The sequence below is a fragment of the Diplotaxodon limnothrissa genome, linkage group LG9 (genome assembly GCF_057381915.1).
Source record: "Diplotaxodon limnothrissa isolate DT_005_m linkage group LG9, D_limnothrissa_male_GT1.1, whole genome shotgun sequence".
Taxonomy (NCBI): domain Eukaryota; kingdom Metazoa; phylum Chordata; class Actinopteri; order Cichliformes; family Cichlidae; genus Diplotaxodon; species Diplotaxodon limnothrissa.
The window spans coordinates 19,272,953-19,295,992 of record NC_140604.1 but is presented as its reverse complement, the minus strand read 5'-3'; the positions used below and the strand labels follow the sequence as shown (position 1 = coordinate 19,295,992).

The 23,040-nt window shown below is 39.3% G+C and overlaps 2 protein-coding genes across 2 annotated transcripts; one reads left to right on the top strand and one right to left on the bottom strand.

Moving 5' to 3' along the window:
- Positions 1-10,531: 10,531 nt before the first annotated feature.
- On the bottom strand, positions 10,532-13,318 carry rbis (ribosomal biogenesis factor). Its single transcript, XM_085362087.1, has 4 exons — positions 13,249-13,318; positions 11,222-11,337; positions 10,968-11,084; positions 10,532-10,873 (listed from the first exon to the last, which is right to left on the bottom strand). Exons 2-4 carry the CDS (start codon positions 11,330-11,332, stop codon positions 10,805-10,807), a joined length of 297 nt encoding a protein of 98 aa, XP_085218213.1. The 5' UTR covers positions 11,333-11,337; positions 13,249-13,318; the 3' UTR covers positions 10,532-10,804.
- Positions 13,319-15,375: 2,057 nt separating this feature from the next.
- Positions 15,376-22,200, top strand: LOC146625443 (carbonic anhydrase 1-like). The gene is made up of 7 exons (XM_085362086.1): positions 15,376-15,676; positions 15,914-16,111; positions 17,482-17,600; positions 18,427-18,519; positions 18,612-18,674; positions 18,769-18,924; positions 20,646-22,200. Exons 1-7 carry the CDS (start codon positions 15,649-15,651, stop codon positions 20,763-20,765), a joined length of 777 nt encoding a protein of 258 aa, XP_085218212.1. The 5' UTR covers positions 15,376-15,648; the 3' UTR covers positions 20,766-22,200.
- The last annotated feature ends 840 nt before the right edge of the window (positions 22,201-23,040 follow it).

The following is a 23,040-nucleotide window of genomic DNA, read 5'->3' as shown; positions in this document are numbered from 1 at the left end:
TTTATTTTGAGTGTGTGGTAAAGCAGTTTAATTCTAAATTAATTTTTACAGCCTTAATTTAGCCGTAGAATAAAATTGCTGCTTTGAGTGGCTTACATTAAAAAACAAGTTTAAAGCATTTTTAGAAAACAGTTACGTTATATGATAAGAGTTCTCAGAGATCTCAGTTTTTGTGCCCCATACACAATACAGTTGGAGGAACACCAGTTTTATTAACAACTGAGAACATAAACACTTACTGGGAGTCCTTAATTGCTACACAAGGCTCAGACATGGTGACCTGCTAAAAGCTAAACCTTAACGCCGAATTTTAACTTAAACATTACTAGTCACTGAAGTCCTTGTGGACTATTCTGTACATGTAGGCAAAAAGTAGAGCTTTAATAAATCAGTATAATTTAAGATCTTTTAAGTTAAATGTTCATCTTCTTCTCTCAGAAGAAGATGCTACAGGTTGCTCTAGCATCCTCTTCTGTTACACCCTCTGCATGTCCTTTGCTACATCCATGACCCTCCTCTAAGGTGTTCCTCTGGACTGACAATGCCATATTCAGCATCCTTTGCCTAATATAGCCACTATCTCTCCTCTGCACATGTTCAAACCATCAGCCTTGCTTTTCTAACCTTGACTCCAAACAACTAAACCTGTGCTGTGCATCTGATATATTCATTTCTAATCTTATCCATCCTGGTTACTCCCACTGAACACATTTTTTTGTCAGTGTCACCCTTTCTAAACCTTACACGGCATATATCAATACCACCTTGTAAACCCTTCCTTTCACTCTTGCTGCTATTCTTCTGTCACACCTGTCTCCACCCACCCCACCCTGCCATCAATGTCTTCTTTATCTCTCTTTTCTACTATCTATTGCTTTAAATGGTTTACTACTTGTACTCCTCGCCTACTCTTCACCTTTCCACCTGTCTTCCACTCAGTCAAACACATAATCTGTGTTGCTTCCACTGACTTTCATTCGTTTTCTCTATAGTGCATACCTCCACCGTTCCAGGCTCTCTTAGACCTGCTACTACTACTCTCACCACAGTTCAGTGTTATCTGCAAATATCATAGTCCACAGAGACTCCTCCCCCATTTCATCCGTCAATATTTAATCAATAATGAATGCAATCATTTTAATTAAATGAGGGCTCTGCCTGTATTCACATAGTGAAACAGAAAATGAACTGGTATTTTTCCAGTGATTTTCTTGTCTTATAGACCTCCAAAAGCAGCTTTTATACTATAACCCACATTTACATATTATGTGTACTATTTATCACACACACTCATAAGGACAAACTGGGGGACTGCGACTCAGCACATTGCAAAGAACATCAAGAGGAAAACTGGTAAAAGGATCCAATTACACAAAACAACACTGTTTTTCACCAGTTGTAAATGGGACTATAAATTGGATATATAATTCTGTATGTACCCTTAACTTCTATATTCTCAACCAAGTACTGTATTTCAAACTCTGACAACAAATTCTCTTTTTACACTAATAAGCTGTAGGGAGGTTTACAGTAAACAGTAAATTGGACATTTTAAACCCAAACAAATCTGAGGGTGAAGACAATTTAGATTCCTCCCTCCTATTCTTGAGTGCTGATCTAATCGTTGCTTCTGCAGCTCATATTTTTAATTTATAGCTTGCTTCAGGTAAAATTTCAAAAATCTGGAAGGCTGCACAGGTTCTCCCACAGCATAAAGCTGGTTACCCAGGTGAATTAAATAATTACCATCCCAACTCAAAATTGTCTTGCAAAAACCGTAAAGTGCCTAGTAAACGTTCCACTGACACTGTGTCTTGAGTCAAATAACATTTTACAGTCAGAGCAGTCAGGATTTAGATCATGTATCAGCGCAACATCAGCAGCAATTTGTCTTTAATATTATAAAATATTAATATTATATCTCCTTTGCCCTCAGTACATGTGTTCCTCGGGGATCCATTCTTGGGCCTCTTTTAATTCCCCAATAAAAGTAAATATCATCTTTGCATTTTTATGCAGATTACAATAGTTTATATCCCATTGGCTGTTCCATTGATCTGGCCATTGCAAATTTCAGTGTTCTTTAGTTACATTTCAGAATAAAAGAGACTTTCGGCTGCTCACTTATTCACAAGGGGTCGCCACAGCAGGCTTGACCTAACAGATTTTTTAAATCCGTTGCCGTCCTTGATGCAACTCCAAAGCATTGGTGTTGTTGTTGGCTTGTTTTAAACTCTGATACAATTAAGTACATGGTATTTGCAAGGTCACCTAAAAGTATTCATTGTATGCAAACATATGTTCATCATAAAAGATTTCAAAACTGAAACTGTATATTAAACACCTATATTAAACAGAAAATTCAGCTTCTCATTCTATAGTCTTACATTTTGCAGCTACACCCTCTGATTTCACTAGCACACATATATATATATATAATATATATATATACACATACATATACATATATACACATATATATCCCTCAGAACAGCAGCTGAGAGGGATAAGGGAGGGATTTGGACAGCGATAGCTAAAATCTATAATGCTGGTATTGTATTTTACAGGCTGTGTTTGCATTGTGGCATTTCTGCTCTAAACCCATTTGCATCTCTTCCTCTTTGTCTGTGTATGTATGTGTGTGTGCGCTCATATTTGTGTGAAAAAACAAAGAGGCAGTGTGACAGAGGCTGGCAGAAATAAGTGTGCTGTGTTTTCAGAAAGCCCTGTTTTTAGACTGTGACATCTGACGAAGGAGGAGGGGATGAACAGATGTACTTTGCTCATGCATCTGACAGGTGTACCAGAAAGCTCTCTCCCCTCTCCTGACAAGCAAAGCTTGCATTCCTTTTTCCAGATCTCCTCTCTCTTTCCTTTCCTGTCCCTCAGACACAGACCGGCCCACAGTACCTGCAGGTGGGACCTCACTGGTGACTTGAGCAACGTGCCTGGGATCCTATTAAAAAAAGCAACTCAGTGCGCTGTGTTCTCTCAAGTGTAAAGCCTATTTCATTCCCTATGAGCCAAACAGCTTGCAGTCGCTTGACGCTCTGGTGGTTTGTTGCAGATGGAAAATAGAACTGCAGAAGCCTGGGCTTGTTTGTTTTTGCCATTTGGTTGTGATCGAGATACAGTTTGTGGCATGGAGTTGACTTGGCTAAGAACCAAGGCTTTGCACCCTATAAGCTTTTTGTGGACACGCCCAAACTTTGGACAGACCAAATTTAAGAGTTTTATCAATTTAGGAGTAATTTATGCAGTTTTTTAAAATTTAAAAGCTTACTCTAGCAAAACTTTGTTTCTCCATTTCAAAATTCTCCCAAATGGCTCACAACTGAGAATCAAAGGTTGCATATTTTGGCCTTGGAGTCTTTCAGCTGTACTGATCCAATTTTGGGATGTTTTTCTGAATTTAAACCTCTCTCTGGAAAAAAAAAACAACCTTGGGTTTTATTGTGTATTTAAATGCTCTTTGATAATCACACTTTGTTTGTATTTTGGAAAAGTCATTTGAACAAAACTGCCCAGAAAGTCAATGAAACTTTTGGTTCAAAAGTACTCTTGACACACACAAAATAAAAAACAAGAGCTGAAGGTAAACATTTATCTGAATGAAGTTTTGCTTAAGGGTGCAAATTCATGTACTGCATTTTCCTATTAAAAACCCCCACTTCATTTCCAGTTTGGTATTGGGTTGCAATTAAACCATCAATGGATCTATCTGTTATCCTCACATTCTGAATAACTTCGCAGCTTCTGGACTGGGACTATCTGACCAGAACATAAATGTGGGATGCAGAGTGAGACCCTGTCCGCATAAAAATGATAAAATAATCGGCAACTGCTGCTGTAAACACGCCAAGTTCTGGTTTCCCACTCCATCACGTTTCAGTCAGCAGTAACTCAACATCTACCAATTCCTCCAACTGGTTGTCGCCTCAGCTGCTTGCCTCAAAGTTCAGATTCATGTAAGTGGGCTACTTGTTTGTTCCCTGTCATTGCTACAATTAACAATTACAATTAATGCTAAACTGCTACATCACTTTTCTCATAAAATTAATATTTTTTTCTTTTTTTTAAATCCTATTTGTTTATTTATCAGGGCCAGTCAATATTAATGGATATGAGACTATAATATATGATGCAAATAGCCAGATTCTAGCGAAAGTCACCCATATGGAAAAGATATATATAAATCTTATAAAGTTTGTATCTGTCTTGTGTGAAACTTGTATGAAAAGCATACAAGAGTGAAAACAGATATAAGATCCCTTGAAAAATTATATAAATGAAACTTGTATGTTTTGGATACTTACTAAAACAATATATGTAATGAGAAAGTGACACTTTCATGAGTAAATCATATGAGTCTTATATGATTCACTATATGAAGTAGGCCACATCTTATGCAAGTCTTTTATAAGTTTTTACTATTTCTTTTCCATTCGAATAGGTAACATAAAATTATACAAAGCACAACTGAGAGTATATACAACAGGACACATAATAAAATACAATTACAATGATGTATACAGAGGATGTACCATAATGACTCTATTTCCTTTGCCTTAAAAGAAATGAGAAGTTATTCCAATATTTATTTCCCTTTAGTCACAGCACAATTTGTTCAAAAGTAGTTTCACCTGTGACGAATGTCACAATTTCTTTTAGTGATGGCGCCAGTACCAATCCCACTGACAGTCCTTTGGCAGGGCAACCCTATATATAAAACAAAAATACCATGTTTACAAATCTCAGATCTCTAAAGGTGTTTTTAATCAAAATATGGCTGTCTTCAAAAGTGATTCTGTTGTATTGATTATTGTTCGATCTGTTAATGACCAGTTAGTACAACAATCATCAATGTGCTTCATGAAAAGATTCAGACAGAATTGGCTATCAGAAATAATAATTTGCTTGAAATGTTTAAACCGTGTGGCAGGAATTAAAGAGAATTATTTAATTGACGTTAGCTCAATGATTTAAGGGTTAGAACTGGAACATCAAGAAGGTTTTAATCCGGTGGCTGCAGACTCTCTACATGGAGTTTGCATGCTTTCCCTGTGCATGCGTGGGTTGTTCCAGCTTTTTCCCCACAGTCCAAATACATGCTCATTAGCTTAATTGCTAATCCTAAATCAACCGTACATGGTAACCTAACAGCCTAAGATCAATAAGCAGCTGAGAAAATTGATGGATGATTTTCATAAATTGATTCTTCAAATCTGCACAACAATCAACACTAGAGATTGCTAACATATAACCAGTCAAAATCATCATCAGCATACATAAAACAGTACATCTTCAATCTATGAACTTTTTCTCTTGTTTTATAAAGGCAATGACCTGTCAGGAAGTGGGCTTGGATCTGTATAATGTTAAAAATTCCCTTTCTTCCCTGACCTTGATGCAAAGGCTTTGTTCTTTATATATATTTCTACAGAAGGAACTGCAGAATGCCAATTTATTTCTGTGTGTCTAAGTTTTAAGGAGGCGGTACAAAACAGCAGGCTAAATGGACTTTCCTAAAAGAAAATTAAGACCATTAATTTAGTCACTGCTAATACTTTGTACTTTGATTAACACAGTGAGAAATCCTTTTAATAAAGACTTCAAATATACCCAAGGCGATACGGAAAACATGAGGAATTTAAATCACAACTGTTCCATGAAGTTTTTGCAAAGCCTTCTTCGGTCCTTGAAGAAATCGAATACAAGCTAAATTCAGCATCCCCAAGACAATGTTAGTCGGATACTCAAGTTAAAACACGGCAAAGGCATTTGTCCATTAATCAAACGTATCTTTCCTTCTCTTCTCTTTATTGATTAATGAAAGATCCAACATGAATGAAATCACAGTACCGGCTCTATCTTTATCATATCTGTCAGTGATGGTAGTGGTGTATCTGCGGCATGGGTTTAATCTTTCCTTTGGAGGCACAGACTCTCGATCAAACAGCAAATCACACTGAGGGCACAGCAACAGCCCCAAATCCCTGACTTCAACACTGAAAAACGAGGCAAAATATACAGATTCACATGAGATAAGTCTGCAAGCACGAGTGCATGATGGGAATATTTAGTTACTGTGAGGACACAGTAGAGACATTGCTCTGCCCTGGTCTGAATAGCAAACTTTAATCATTATGTGAATCTTGGCTGTCGAACTTGCTGGCAAAATGCCGTTAAAGACATTAAAGGGAGATTCAAACAACCGAGTAAAGGGATTAGTTTCTGAAGGGTAGTCAATGACAAACTGCTCTTCATTAATGGAAATTTCTTGGGTAAATATACATTTTAGAAAAAGTGTGGCTCATTACATTGGCCTAATAGACGTGTCAGATATATATTTTTATAATTTCATCGTGACTAATGTTTTAATTTGACTGGCATTTTGACCTTTCGAGTAACATAATTGTTCCTGTTTCATATTTCAGAGTTGATTGCTTTGCTTTAAATAGCTCGCTGTGTTCTCTTTAAAGAGACCGAATCAGTCCAATTATTTTAAAAGCATATTTCATATGGCCATCAGAGCTTACAATGTGCAGCACATCCTTGATGCATTTATTCTTTTTAAAAGTGGAATTAGAAAGAAATTAAAAGCAAAGTGTATCCGCCATCATGGCTTTGGAAGACTGATGCCTGGGTTGTGGCAACCGCTGCGATCCGAAAATGGCTGTGAAAAGCAAATCTGCATAGGCAAACACAAGCAGAGAACACAGACACACACACCGAGTCTGTCTCTCTCTTGAACAGACAAACACGATGATTCTTATTTCTCTCACAGGGAGAAGTCCAGGTGCTGTAACCTTTTGCTGCTAGTCCTGTCAGAGTGAAAAACCCAGCTGTGTGCTGGGAATGACATACTGCAAATAGGCCTTCAGCTTCTTATTGGCATTCAGCGAGCCCAACACTTCTCTTTTTCTCTTTCTCGATCTCTGTGTCCCCGACTCTCCTCTCTCTCACACACACACACACACCTACAGATCCACTTCCCCGCTTGTCACTGTGCATAATGATAAGCCCATCCAGAGCACCATCTTGTGGACATCTCCAACTCTGGTGGTTGTCTAAAACGTCCCTTTTGATTACATTCAATTAAGCAACTGACTAATCAGCTTCAATCAAACGTCTCCGGGTGCTCTTTCTTTAATGGCACAATAGGAGTACCTCAAGAAAAGCAAAAGCTTGTTTAATTTTAACTTTAACACATACCATCATTAGCACTGTCTTTCACAGGGTTCACCGAGACAGACGGAGACGAGGTCTTACATAAATAGATGGTTTTAAAGTTTTAAAGTTACATCAAAGGAATAAGTTTTCAAGCAAGAGCAGAACTCTGCAGGACTTTTTGCATGACTAGCAGCACTAAACGTGACTAACAACACACTGTGCCATGACAAACAGAGCTCTGGTCCTCTCACCCACAGATCCAGCTACCCCCCACCAGTGCATATAAATTAAAAAAATCCAATGAGTGTACGTATGTGTGCGCTGCTATGATCTCTGTCCCCAGGGTGTGTAGCGGCGCAAACCCCACTGCCTGTGCTCTGGTGCAGCCATCTGGATCACAGTGGGAAGCACCTGCTCGCAGGCTAACACTTTAACACTGCATCTGCTATGCTCCCCTCGCCAATCATTTCCACCTGAAAACCTTTTCCTCTGTATTAGGAATAAATGTTTTCCCCCAAAAGGCATCAAGTGAATGGATTTCAGAGCAAATGTGTCCTACTTGTTAAGCTTTTCCCCAGATTTTGCTGTCACTTTAATTCAGTTGAAGAAAAAAGGGAGAAGACTTCCTGCTCCTACTCAGTTTTACAAATATAATTCTTTAAAGCTGACCTTAATCGATACTTCTAGATAGAAAGTGGATCAAAATAATTAGCATAATATGAAAGGGGTCAATCATGGTGCCAATTCGTTCACTGTGACCAGTCTTGCTTTTAGGGAGGTAGCTGTATTGATCAGAGGCCTATATCATATCAAACAACTAGCTATGAAAACAGTGAAGACTGAAGTTGCTAAAAAAGACATATTTTACCCAGTAGAGACCAAAACAAGAATTAAAACCAGTGAATTGTAATGTTATTGTCATTTCCATGTGAAAACAAGAACAAGTCATTGTTCAAAACCTTGCCATATCAACTCAAGAAGTGAGGTCAGTATTTAGAGCTTCTTTCTGTTGCCCCCATGTGGCCAAAAATCTCATTGCAACCTTTTCCAAATACTTCCACTCTTATCTATTCATTTCAACTCAATTCTATTTTATTCATTTTGTTTTTTAAATCAAATCACAAAAGCAGTCAAGGCACTCAAGGCACTTTATAAAGCCCCTACAATATTACAATGACAAAACAACAATCACACAACCTTCTTTGGGCAAGGACTTGGTGACAGTGGGAAGAAAAAACTCCTTTTTAATAGGAAGAAACCTTTGGCAGAACCAGGCTCGTGGAGGGGCAGCCATCTCCTGCCATCAGCTGAGATGGCTGGGAGCTACCCAACTTCATCATAGGTAGTGAAAGCCATCACTCAGGCCAGTATTTCTATCATGTCATCTTCACCTTGAAAATCTAATCTGCCAGGTTATTTATGTCAACACAGCCAAGTGCAGATTTGTTTACCAGCCTCACTTGTGCTCTTACCTCACCCCAAATTTATTGACCAACTAACTCAGTCAGAGGTTGCCACCGAGACAATCAGCTTGGTGCTCGTACACCCGTGACCTCTGATGTCAAGTTGCTACAGCAGGATGCAGCAGCAGAATACTGATAACGGCTCTCTGCTTGCAGGTGGAGGCAAAAAATCTATAATTCATTTTCAGCTGCCCTTCTGATAGAAATGACGGTGTGAGGCCAACAAATAGAGTTTGTACATTATTAGCTGATGAAATCGCACAGGCGCCAAACAACATAATGCAGTCCACAGAAACAGCAAAACCCAGCTTGATACGACTTGACAAAAATATCACTGTATTCTTTCACTGCAGAACGTTTGGAAAATAAGTAACGGACCGGTGTGTTTGCCTTAGTGGCATGTAGCAATGAGATTGCAATTGCAGCTAACTGATTCTCTCCAGGTGTGTACCTAGGTTGCCAGTAATACCTCTTTACCACCGATGTTCTGCCAGTTCCTAATCTAGAATCAATTTCATGTTTTTCCACCTAACAATATCTGGTGCTGGTGCCAACACAGCATCAGAACTACTATGGGTTTCCAGAAGTTGAGCAATAATTTCCACTCAGTAATATTAGGTTATAAATTCTAATGGCACTATAACTGGCTTGGATGGATGGATGGATGGTTTTAATATATCAAAAGCATACGTAATGCTACCAGTTCATTTTTATAAGTATAGTTTGGTCCATATGAAAGTCAAATCAATAGAAGTCAACAAGTTGTCATGCTAATATAAATTTAATCAAGTACTGGTAGGAGTTAGAAGTTACTGAAATACCTGCAAGCACACATGGGAATACAGTATATAAGGGAGGAAATTGAGTTTGTAGTTCAAACAAACTTAAAAGTTAATATTTGGTTTGGTAACCTTTATTCTCCAACACAGCCTGAACTCTTTTAAGGCAAGCTTTTCTGTAATTTCTTGAAGTAATCTTCAGGAATAGTTCTTTGGGATTTTTGAAGGACAATCCAAAATTCTTTGAATGTTGGCTGCCTTTTGTTCTGTTCTGTCAAGATGATCCCAGACTGCTTCAATGATGGTGAGGTCCAAGCTCCAAAGCAAAAACTCTGAAAGACGTTCAGAAACCCTGGAGTACTGCTCAAGACCATTTTACAAACAGTTACAAGAAAATCTGGCTGCCTAGAACCAAAACATCAAGAAATAATCAGAAAAGTCTCCAGATTCTTCCACAGTACTGTATTTCTTAAAAGTTTGAAAATTAAAACTAAAGGACTATAGGGAATGCAAGTTTTGATAATGTACATCACTCTCACCTTCCAACGTGAGATAAAATAAAACTTTCGAATTGGTTTTTTCAGTTTTTCATCTAATTCGATATAAGATATAAAAATGTTTTTCAAGGGCAGCAAAAGCCCTGTTAGGTCATTCTAAACGAATAAAAACGCATAGGCCTTACTCGCACTGGAGCACTAAATTTGGCAGGTCACATTTTATATAAGAACCACTCGTACCGAAACTCAGAGGCGAGCATTTCCATCTTCACAAATAGAAGTCACAGTGATCTCCTCTGTGTCTTCATTTGTTCTAAATGAGACACCAAAACATGTCAAAGGGGGGTGAAACCTTGAACTACAAAGAAAAACAAAAATCAAAGAGGGCAGGATGAAATTCGTGTAGTTGGGAGAATTCTTTTGAAAAGTTTATTGAAAAATGACTACAAGGTACACAAAGAGTTTTAAAGAGAATCGGTTAATGAAAAGATGAGTCATCTGACATATCAACACTTTATTTTGTTTCATTTAACTTATTGTTCGTGCCATATATAACATTACAGTTTGAATCTGCTCTAACGTAAGCATTTTCTGAGAATCAATAATGACAATAACGTGTATAAGTCTAAAAGATATTAATAAAATACACAAAGGTGCATAATCTGAAAGAACGTTACAATTGACAGTGTTCAACTCTGTAATTGGATTTGATTTCTTTGTGCACATAATATGCAAAAACCTTGAGTTGCACATGAGATTTCACTCCCATATCAATGCAGCAGGTTCTTGGCAGCTCATCTGTAGTCCTCATTTCGAAGAGAAATGACAAAATGCTGTGAGAGCATATTCAGTCCATCATCTTTGTTCGTGGTAATCACTTATTTTTATACCATTATAGCTGAGAGAAGAGTTGAGCGGCATTGTCGATATTTACAGATTCCTTTGGTGGCTCTCTGACAACCTAAGAAATTTAAAAGTATATATGTTGATAGCAATAGAATTGTTTTAAAAACACAGGTAAAAGAATGTTAAAAGTCCATGATTTCCTCCTTTACCTGTATTTGTTTCTTTGGTTCAGGAGCGACTGACTTTGAAATGCTCTTAACATCCCTCTGGACTTCTGTGAAGATTTGATTTAGACTCTCCACTTTCTCCTTTTTCACTGTATTGATCTGTGATACCGCAATCATGTTAGAGCAGATGCAACAAACACCACGAACAAGGGAGGATACATAATACATGTACAAAAACAAAACCCAATAAGCCAAAAAAAAACAAAACCGGGAGTAAGAGATGAAAGAGATCTTACATGTTTGAGTGTTGTTGTGACGGGTTTCACTTTGGTCTTGTTCTTCAAGTGCTTGTTTGCCACTTGAAAGACGTTCTTCTGTTTTTTCCCCTTTTGTTTATTCTTTGCCATTTCACCTGTGGAAAGAACGGCAATCAGCATGGATGCATTTGTGGAAATTATTTACTTTCTCTATCATGTTCTTCCTCCAGTGATTCCCTGTGTTTGTCTGGCAGTCTCTGCGCTGATCACACACTCACAGATTCATAGATTGCTCCTGATTCTAGACGTGCCTGGAAAGCCACCTGATTATCAACACCTCTTTTTACCCCAAAAAGCTCAGTTATGGCCATGGGCCTTAAAACAGTGGTCAAAAAGGTGTAGATGATATCAGAAAATGCTGTAAGTCAAATGAAAACGTACTAATTCAGTCAAGTTTTATAGTGTTATAACTTTTTATATTAACATTTTCCTGCACAACCTGCTCAAAAAACAAAAAAAGCCCTCTCAGTACACAGAGGGCTGATGTTGGAGTTTGATTTATAAACTACATAAATTCACAAATTCTTCCTGCCCAGTGAAGGTGACACACACAACTGCAGATTCTACAAGAGGCATAATAAGCAATAAACACAGCACAACTGAAATCTGCAAAAGGTAAAGACAACAGCAAAAGTATAACCTCCAGGGGGGAAAATATATTGCTTTGTCATTTACATTTTTTTATTTTAACCTTATTTGGGGACAATGATTTCACCCAATTTAACTGGTGAGTCTGTACATGCAGATTTCATGGTCTGGTGAAAAATGGAATCAAAGTGGATAAGGAGTCATAATGTGGCTGAAGAGCTGGGTGAAAAAAAAACAAGCATATCTGTAGCTAAAGGCCTTTGCTGATATTATATGTGTTTTATTTATTTGTTGTTTTTTGTTTTACTTTTCTGGTAGCATATTTAGCCTTCATTTTTGACAGGACAGTAGAGTAAGGCGGTGGTATCGACTTGAGCATGGGCCCCCACAGTAGCATTTCAGCATTTGTATCACCTGCTCAAACCATCTCTTCATATATTCAGACTCTGGGAGGCAGCCAGAATACCTGAAGTAAACCTGCAGGCACATGCTAAGGAGAGGGGAACCAGCTTTATGCTGTGAGGCTACAGAGCTAACCACTACATTACCCAGTCGCTCCAACCTCATCCTTTTTATTGCCTGCACTTCTGGATATACAGCTTATCTGAGTTTGAGTCACGGGGGCAGCAATCTAAGCAGAGAAGCCCAAGCCACCTCTTCCAGCTCATTCTAGGGGGACACCTAGTCCCTCCCAAGCCAGGTGACAGCTACAGCCTCCACAGTGAGTCCTGGGTCTCCCCCATGTCCAAAACATCTCGCCTAGGAGGCATCCAGGAGGTATCCAAGTCAGATGCCGGAATGACTTTAATCAACCTATTATCTGGGTCTCTGGTGGAAATATGGAACTGCAAAATCTTTATCTTGTGTACATGGGCACAAACTAGCACGTTTGAGACCAGCCAGGGAAAAAACAAAGATCTTGCTCAGGAACATAAAAACGCTTCCATTTAGCTGGGCTCGGGACTGGCACTGGGAGTGCACTAGTCTGTGACCTGTGGTAACGTTATAGGAATTTCCAAAGAAACGGTAAAGCTTAAAGACTAAAATTTATCATCAGTGTGTTGCATTTACACGGAAGGACAGCAAATAGACAACGTGAGAGGGAGACATTGTAAAAACCTGATACACATACAGCAGTGCATAGAAAAGAGTTAAGACAAACAGCCAAGTAGAATACCATCAGAAATATAATAATAACAATAATAATAATATGTATTACGGTCTTTAACGACATGTAATAATATTTCAGGCAAACTGAAATCCAGTGCGGTAACCAGCTAGTTAGCTGAGTGCCTCACATGTTAGCCTGTGTTATAGTACACATAACGACGATGAAACTAAGCGACTTATTTGAGGTTATTTATGTTGGTATAACAGTTCGTAAGTGTACGGCTGTAAGATGTTTATACGCCACTTACCGAACTTCTTCGAAGAGTGGCGTTAAAATCCTCGTGCTACTTGAAAACACCACCGTGCCTTCTTGGTGACGTCATTTGACTGCGACAGAAACGTAACGTTAACGCCCCTGTCACCTGTTTCGAGAGAGTAGCTGACTTTCTTTCTAGGACAAATGAGATCAGAATCAGAATCAGAATCAGAATGGGTTTATTGCCAGATGTTGAGGTTTACAACATTAGGAAATTGCTGCGGTGCTTCAGTGCAAACAATAAGAATTAAAGTGCTATGTAGAAAGAAAGATATGTGCATGAGATATACATGAGATATATACATGAGAGTAAGAATTATGAGTGCTACGTAGAAAGATATATACATGAGTGCAGGTGGTGATCAGTGCCAGACATGAAATGATGCAGTGACACAGCGTAGGGTCATGTGTTAGTGGCGGGGACAGTCATGTGGTTATTGTTCATGTGTCCAACAGCAGAGGGGAAGAAACTGTTCTTGTGGCGAGAGGTTCTGGTGCGAATGGACCGGAGCCTCCTGCCTGAGGGGAGCAGGTAAACGATTATTTAATTTCTTTATATTGTACTGTGAATTAGATAACTAATTCACAGAAACTAAACTTATATATTTATACTCACACCACCATAACTTGTTTTTGCCTGAGATGCATTTCTTCTTTTTTGCTCGCTTTTAGGAACTCCACAGCAGAATATCGGCATCCCCCGTCACACCAACCCACTGCATGTTCTACATGTCTTCTCTAAGATCTTCCTCTTTTCCTCCTGCTGGTAGCTCCATCTTTCAATATATCCGTATTCTGATTTTTTAAAAAAACAAAAAACATCCCAGCCTTGCTTTTTTTTTTTACCTAATCTGTCCCTCTGATGTACTCATTTCCCATTCTGGTCATTCCCAATGAAACTTTTAACATCTCAATTTCCGCCTCCTGTCTTTTTGTTAGTCCCGCCATCTCCAAACCATACATCATAGCAGGTCTCACTACCATCTTGTAAATCTTCCCTTCACTCTTGGTGCTATACTGCTGTCACAAATCACCCCTGACCCTCGTCTCCAACCGCTTCATCCCGCCTGCACGCCCTTCTTCACGTCTCTTGTGCAGTGACCATTTTTTATTTTGGTTTGTGCAGTCTATTATTATGTCCTCTTGCACAGTCGCGTTTTCGTTTTTTCCTTTGGACCAGTTCATACGCACCTGTTCATTATCGGTGAATACTGTCTCATTTGACTTTGATTTGTAGGCTAAATATTTATATGTATTATAGTCTGAAATAATAATAGAGCAAACTGGCCTTTAGTCCCTGTTTTGCGCCTTGATGAACTGTGCATATCAGATATATGTCCTATCATTTCTTGCTCCTGAGGCAGAAGGAGCGAGATAATCAGTGAAGCAGAGGTTAAGCCAGTCGCCCCAACCACTGAGCAAACTCATCAGTTCGTTTTAAAGCTTCACGGATCAGGTCCCTGTACCGGTAACACGTTGCTGTGCTGCCTGGGAAGCAACAGCAGGTGGCACCATAATACCATCGCAGCGCTTATCATTACCTGCATGTTTTTTGTTTTTTTGTTGTTGGGGTTTTTTTTTCTGAAAAACCTTATTATGTCATTGTACTCTGAGTTGCAACGGGAAAGCAAGCGTTTATTGAAGATTATGAAGGAAGACGTAACACCCCCCCCCCCCCCCCCCCCCCCATCATCACTGACAGCCATCATGCAAATCATGCAGCATATTGACCTATTAGTTTTTACTTTGTTTTTTATGAAAATCTTACCAGACAAGCTCTAAAGTTCATATTCCAGACCCCCACCCCCATTTCACACGCGATTTAACGATTGCTTTGTGCGTTTGCAGACATTTGTACTAACTGGTGTTTGCGACAACTTTTTGTGTAATTATTCGAAATCCATCTACCTCTCTATCGATATCTGGTGATTGTTTGCGCGTTACTGCCGCAATATCTCCACTGTCATGACTGTAGTCCACTGTCCGTCTGAATGTGTCACTGGGCTACGTGTCTTCTTCACTTCCTCACATGACAGACGCGTAAAATCCGTTAGATGAAAGGTGAGCACGCGCTCGTCGCGCTCGAGAGATAGGCTATTAAAGCTTCATAGCTGCTGGCCGATGAAACGTTTAAACCACCGCAGATTCAGTGAGAGAGAGAAAGACAGAGAGAGAGAGAGAGAGAGAGATCCATTGATCCGACGTGTTGCAGCGTTGCGGTGCATCTAAACTCCTCCCGGGCTGCCGGACGGACACGCCGCACACTGGGACCCTATATAAGCTCTGCAGCTGTCAGGTGGAGGACACTAGCTGCTCTGCACTGGGGAACGAGTCGCTTTAGCTTTAGGGGATTACAGCTCTGCCTGCTCGCTCATACATCCAAACTGTCACCATGTCTTGGGGATACAAACCAAACAATGGTGAGCCGCTGATTGCACTATATATATATATATATATATATATATATATATATATATATATATATATATATATATATATATATATATATATATATTACCAGTCCTACCAGCAAGCGGGCTGCTAAATGAACGAAGGACAGTGCATTCACGGATCACTGCGGAGATTTTTAAATTTTAAAAGAATATATTTATAGATTGATATTAAATACAATGTTATTATTATTATGTAATTTCCAGGACCTCAGAAATGGGTTGAAAATTTCCCTATTGCCGATGGAGTCCGTCAGTCTCCTATTGACATCGTACCGGGCCAAGCATCATATGACGCGGGGCTGAAGCCGCTCACCCTGAAGTACGACCCGTCCACCTGCCTCGATATTCTCAACAACGGGCACTCCGTCCAAGTGACCTTCGCGGACGACACCGACAGCTCAAGTGAGTGTTAAAACTACCCGCACTAATAAATTTACAACCGTCCAGGTACTGATTGAGATTTCTCGGAGAAACACATTCTCTTACATTCATATTACTCACAGTAACCGAGAAGCTATAAGATTCTTGGATCCAGGTTTGCGGACAATAAAAATCCGGCTCCTGAGGATGATTTATACAATGCAGTCATCTGCACAGCTGCCACAGACTCAAGCTTTAGACTAGAAAGACATTAATACTGTGCTTATAATATAGATGCGCCCCAGATTCCTTAACACCACGCCATTAGCGATGGCACAGATTTTATGTTGTTTTTGAAAAATGAAATATGTCGTTTTTACAATGAATACATTTGCTTAAGGTGCAGAGGTCTCGTTGAAAAGGCAAGCACAAAGCGCGATTGAATTGGTAATCTAACCCTTGGTAAACCTTTCCCACGCCAGCTCTGCTAACAGTGAGGTCAAAAGCACAAAAAAAGGGAAGGTTACTCATACATGAGCTTTGTTAATTATTAATGTCCCCATGTGTGCACAGAAACAGTTACTATGAAATTAATGCTAATATCTTTCTCTTTCAGTAAAACATTATTTGTTTGTTTATTTATTTTATGTGTGTTTCCATTCTGGTCATATTAAAACTTTTAAAAGATAAACAAAACATAAAAAAGGACATGTCCTCCACTTTTGTTTAGGATTCCTTAGGATTTCAGAGTGATGAGTGTTTTCTTTTGTTTTTCTTTAGTAGCTCTGATAGGGGATAATCGAGACTATGGTTGCATAATCAACTTAATCACAGGGATAAAATCTCTACTGCTCACACAAAGTGGTTTCTTATGTTTTCTTAGAATCTTACTGTACCTGTTTTAGGCCCGGCACTTCTAAGAAAGGTGTCTGTGTAACACATTCATGTTATACTCCACTAATTCTTCATTTTTCATGTAGACACAGATTACTTTTTTATCATTCAAGACCAATAGCTGCCAAATAAATATCCTGTTTTGGGAGGCTCCATATGATGTTGCACCAGAAATAGAACAATATACAGGATTAATTGCTGCTGTTTGAACTACTTTGTATTCTTTAAATAGATACATTACACAACAGTGGAAAGAGGTCTGGTGTTTACAATACCTGGACATTACTTTGAACTGAATATCTCTAGCTGGGTTTACACAACAGGAACTGAGACTGCTTCCATGGAAGTGTGTCACAGTCACAGTGTCTACATGTGTGTATCACATCTTATTCCATTTCCTTTTGTTCGCAAATACAGCGCTTTTGAAGTGTTTTTCCTGCAGGTCAGATCTTTTTATGTCAGTGCTGAACAGTGAAGCACTTTTATCCACATTCTGCCATTTTTCTCTCTTTCTGCAGGTTTAACGGATGGACCAATCTCAGGGTTATACAGACTCAAGCAGTTTCATTTCCACTGGGGAGCTTCTGATAGCAAGGGATCTGAACATACTGTGGCTGGGACCAAATATCCCGCCGAGGTAGGGAATCTCTGGATCATTATGATAATACCGAGATAGCTGATTAATGTTGATGTACAGCAACAAAGAGATTGGGGCTGGGGGGGGGGGGGGGGGGGGGAGACAAATTAGAGGCCATTAAAATTTCTCTAAAACAGAAATCTCATTGGTTGAATTAAAAAGGATCGAAGAAGAAAGGCCGCCTGGGAGGAAAATATGAGCAATTAGGGAGCTGGCCTCTTTTCCCATCATGTTTGGCAGCATGTGTGGTTGCAATTTGATGTGTTTTGCCACAAATAGTTGCCTTTTCCTTATCTACTGTTTGCTCACCCAGCCATTGCTTAACCTCAAAAAAGCATATGATTGCACTCCCTAAACAGAACTTTAATTGCGTGCGGGGGGGGGGGGGGGGGGGGGGCATTTAGAGACTCCAGGCCTGTTAATCCATGATTTAGGTGGTTTGGTCAAATAGTATCCATGGACACTAGCTAGCTAGCTGGCTAATTAACCAAGCTATGCAGCGGAAGGAGGCTGTTGAAAAAAGTGAATCCCCTTATGGCAGAGTGACGTGATGTTTTTTGTATGTATCCGTGTTTGTTGGCGCAGAAATAAATAGTATAGATGTACTTTTTAATGATGTAATGCAAGATTATTATTAGTTTACTACTTTCCTTGCAGACCTCTTGGGGTCACTGGACCTCATCTGGAGTATTATTGCCTTAATTTTCCCAACATCTGCTTTACGTTATCAAAAATAGAAATAATTAAACTATTGTTTCATCTACAGTTTAGGAATAAAGTTTCCTGTAAGGATTTTTTTTTAATGTAAATATAATTTTATTTCTAGCTTCATCTGGTGCATTGGAACACCAAATATACAAGTTTCAGCGAGGCTGCTAGCAAGCCCGATGGACTCGCTGTGGTTGGAGTTTTCCTGAAGGTGAGCAGAAATGATTAAAGTATCATTATATGCAGTATTACAATAAAACATGATAAACATTTAACCGCAGTGCATCATTTGTTCTTTTTCAGATTGGTGGTGAAAATCCAAATCTCCAGAAGCTTCTTGATGCCTTTGACACCATCAAGTCCAAAGTGTGTTTCTGTAAAAATAAGAGATTTTTTTTTTTTTTGATTTGTTTCCTGATAGTTTTCTTACAATGTTCTTCTCTCCCTGTGTTTTTTAAAGGGCAAGCAGACCTCTTTTGAAAATTTCGACCCCTCTACTTTGCTCCCTGGTTGCCTAGACTACTGGACTTATGATGGCTCTCTGACCACACCCCCTCTGTATGAGAGCGTTACCTGGATTGTCTGCAAAGAACCAATCAGCACCAGCTCTGCACAGGTATGCTTGCTGCAAACAGAGCCCATTCAGCTACAGCAGAAGGATTGGCTTTATGCCCACGGTCTAGAATAGCTCTGTCTGCAAATCCTCTCTTGTACTACAATCTAAATAAAGGGCTTAATTGTTCAGATTAACTGTGGGGTGAAACAAGAAGAAGAAACCTCTGTAGCAGACAGAAATGCAATACAGCAGACACTTGGCCAACTGGGGCAATGAGTAAGAACAAGAGTTCACACAGATGCTAGGCGCTTTACCACAGCGTTATCACCATGTGGGCAGTCAACAGGAAATATTCATCCCGCAAATGCAGCACATTTTGTAGGTGAAACACTATTACTGTGTTGTGTTTGTAATTTCAGCTACCTAAACACATCTTACCTAGATTTATGCTTATTTGTAAAATTACAGCTGATGCTATCACTGAAATGAGTATTTGCCTCTTAACCACCCATTCCTCTAAACTAACAGCCCCCCGGCTGGTTTGTCCCAGTGAATGGAGCCTTGAGTCCATGTGAAGGTTAAGTCTTCGTGGTCACGTGATTATTTCACGGTGGTGAGAATGTATCTCAGGGGTAAACATATGAGTTGTGTGGATATAACCTTCATATGAAGGGTTATATATAGCTGGTTCTGCAGATAATAACACAGAACTTATTTATCAGCTAATTATAAGAGGGTGCACCCACCAGATGAAATGGTTTGTCTTAGTAGTGAAGAAACACACTGTGTTCATTATCCTATGTTAATAAATCAAAAGCAATCATATGTTACTATGACGTAACCACTCACTTGGTTTTTTTTTTAGTCTCATGTTCATACAAAATATTTTAGCCAAGAGCTGAGATTGATTATGCCCCTCTCACATATGTAGGGCCGTAACAGTACTACATGAAAGCTAATGCCTGTAGCTTTTAGCTTAGCTTAGACCAAGTATTGGCAATCGATTTTTCCAAGGGACCACTTGAGAAACTGGGACTGTTGTGAAGGGTTGAACCAAAAGGCTGAATTCAGTTCTGCTCAGTATTAGTTTAATCACTTTATAAGCTCATTTGTGCAGCCGTCCACAACTGTCCCAGTTTCTCATGTGGCCCTTTGGGAAAATGGCACAAGCAAGCCCAGGCTCCACCAGTCAAGCTGACCATTCAACCTTTTACACAATAGCCAAAATCACTTCTTTTTACCAAGGGGTGCAAAAGATGTATTTATATTCATGCATAATTTATATTTTATTCTGGTAGTCAATATTTATTTTGAAAGACATTACTGAAAACTGCTCTTTCTTTGTTTTTGCTGGCTTGACTTGACCAGGTAGCAGCTAATATATGCTTAGTACAAAGACAAGATGCTGTAGCATTGACCCCTCTTTTATGAAAAACCCACCAAACATTTTAATTTTTAAGCATCTCATGTGCTCAAATGGGGAATTTGTGTTGTATGTGTTACCTCAGGCTTCTGCTCTATGCTAAGCCAAGCTGACAACAGCTGGCTGTAGCATCACATTTATACTTTCAAACATGGGAATGCTATAAAGTTTCTCATGTCATGTAACTAGGAGCAAGGAAGTAAATAAGCATATAAGAAATGTCAACAATAACATAACTGCTAAGCTCAGTTCCCCAGTGAAAAGCTCTCAGTGACTGAGCAGGGGGAAGCCAGTGTTTTGTGAGTGACAGTCACTGCAGGAATGATTAACGCTACGACCGTCGTCTCCTTTTTCACAGATGGCCAAATTCCGCACCCTGCTCTTCTCCGCCGATGGGGCGGCTCAGGACTGCATGGTGGACAACTACCGCCCACCCCAGCCACTCAAGGGTCGCACCGTCCATGCTTCCTTCAAGTAGTAACCCCTCCCCCTGTTGTGACCTTTTCTGCCCTCTTGCCCTTTCCCTTCCCCTCCCCTTCAGCCTGACACCCAGAAATACCCCTCTTGTAGTAAGCCGCGAAGCACACATATCTCTCTCAATCCAGTTTCAGAAGGATGTTAAATTTCTGTGGCCCATGGCTTTCCGTGCTCGACAGTCTAACTGTGAAATGGAGCACTAGAAGGATTTGGATCTCTGTTTCTATATGCAGAACAAGCAAGCATAATTGATTTTAAAGGACAAACATTTAACAGTGGTTGCAACATATTTACAAGGCTTCTACATTTGCTCTTGCTGTTTTTTAGAAGCATTACACAAGAATGTGCAGGTCTCTTTTTATTTTACCCTCAGAAAGCCACAAGGGTGAAAAATGAAGATGAATTACTATCGAAATGGTGCTCTTCCTTTAGCAGGAAGCAGAAAGGACAAGCTAGTTTCAGCATGGCAAAGGGAGGAAATGTGAGGAGCATGAGGTGCACATACAAGACCTGGCACACAGGACCGTGCTGCTCCTGGTCTGTCTGTAATCTCTGACAGACTGCCAGCCTCTGCATCACAGCGGCTTAGTGTGACGATGCAGCCTCCTCCATCACATCCTATTGACTCAGAAAAATCACCCTCTGGCACAAATACACACACATCACTGGCGCAGTCTCTGCAGACATGATGCCCATAACTCTGACCTGCTTATCAATCTGAATTGTAGAACAGCATGCAGCAACAAAGGGCACGACAGCACAAAGCTGCTAGGGTCGGCTAAATTGAACACCATAGCAGTGATTTATTTCTCTGCTTTTACATCCAGCTCTGCAAGTCTTTCATGTCTGTGTCATCCCAAGATGTGTGAGTTTTTTGAGCCTGAGAGCTTATGCAAAATGAGTCTTTACTGATTCCTAAATTTATATTTATAACCAAAAAGCCTCTTTCCTCTTGATGCCCTCATAACACCGCAATAGACAAATATATTGCTTCTTTTAAAAATGAAATGAAATCCCCTTGTGTGTATTTTTCATTCTTTTTTTAAATTTTATTTCTTCAATTCTCATTGTGTAGAGTGCTAATGCTTAAAACGCACAGTAATGTTCGGTCGTCCTGTGGGCAATGTCACAGTGGCAAACGCACAACGCCAAGGAAGAAATTATCCTAAAGCCAAGAAAGAGGAAAACCTGCCAACAGACAAGACTATAGTGTCAGCCTGGGGGTCAAGCCCTGTGTAGGAGAACAACTAGCAAACGGGTATTTATTCTCAAAAGCCTCCTTTAGACCAGTGTACATTTCTGAAGCACTGCAGATGTTTGACTAAGCCAGAAAAGAGATGCCAGAAAGATTGTAATTACTGTAGGAAAACAAGCCTTATGCCAATAATTTGTAGGGCCTTCCTGGAAGTTTGTGCTATTACCATTCTATTTTGGAAGTGGATATTTTAATAGTGAAATAAATGTATATTTACAACTTAAATGTGCTTTTTGATTTGTGTGTTTATTTATTTCATCATTATTAATGTTAATGTCTCTTCTTATTCACTCATGCAGCATAGGCTAGCAACATGACAGCTAATATCATAATTGTGAACATGCAGCTTTAGTGAACTTTGCTGTTTATACAAATGGAAAGCAATGTGTGACGGCAAAAACTGAGATTTAATCAAACTCCCTACATATCACCAAAAATCACCAAATTTATTCAGTAACAGCAGCAAAACTTTGATCCCCAAAAAAAGAACAGGGGTTTTCATGAACAGGAGACTCTTGAAAGACATTTGAAATACAAAATCATCAAACTACTGTTTACTCTCAGACCTACAAATTCTTCCCTGCAGATCTGCTAAAATTTGATATGCTATATTTTCCTACCTTTGTTCTGTTTTTACACCAGATACTGCCTGTTTTTTTTTTAAAAAATCAAGACTTAAAAACCCAACAAAGAACCACATCATACTAAATAATGAGAAATAAAGATATGTAGTCAGTCAAAGGTACACCCTCTTTACTTTTGAGGGTTTATGTATTATGACATAATAAAAAGTCATTGGTCCTTTACCAGATGAGCTATAGTATATGATGTATGACACTGTGAATTTAGTGAACATTAAGCCAAAATGCAAATTGCTTCCACTGGAAATAAGAATTCTTAATTAAAAGAGTAAAGAGAAGTCAGCTGCTGCAAATCAAAAGCATCTCATTAACTTGATTAAATGGTTGGCAAATGTGAGCTCATCGACAAAAGCAGACGTTTTGTCATTTTGCTGGTGTGA

Excerpts from the sequence above, each read along its gene's own strand:
- rbis (XM_085362087.1), bottom strand. The coding sequence starts at position 11,332 with ATGGCAAAGAATAAACAAAAGGGGAAAAAACAGAAGAACGTCTTTCAA. Across the intron at positions 11,085-11,221 it reads TCACAACAACACTCAAACAT|ATCAATACAGTGAAAAAGGA; the intron begins GTAAGATCTCTT and ends GCGGTATCACAG. Across the intron at positions 10,874-10,967 it reads AACCAAAGAAACAAATACAG|GTTGTCAGAGAGCCACCAAA; the intron begins GTAAAGGAGGAA and ends TAAATTTCTTAG.
- LOC146625443 (XM_085362086.1), top strand. The coding sequence starts at position 15,649 with ATGTCTTGGGGATACAAACCAAACAATG. Across the intron at positions 15,677-15,913 it reads GGGATACAAACCAAACAATG|GACCTCAGAAATGGGTTGAA; the intron begins GTGAGCCGCTGA and ends TGTAATTTCCAG. Across the intron at positions 18,925-20,645 it reads TCAGCACCAGCTCTGCACAG|ATGGCCAAATTCCGCACCCT; the intron begins GTATGCTTGCTG and ends CCTTTTTCACAG.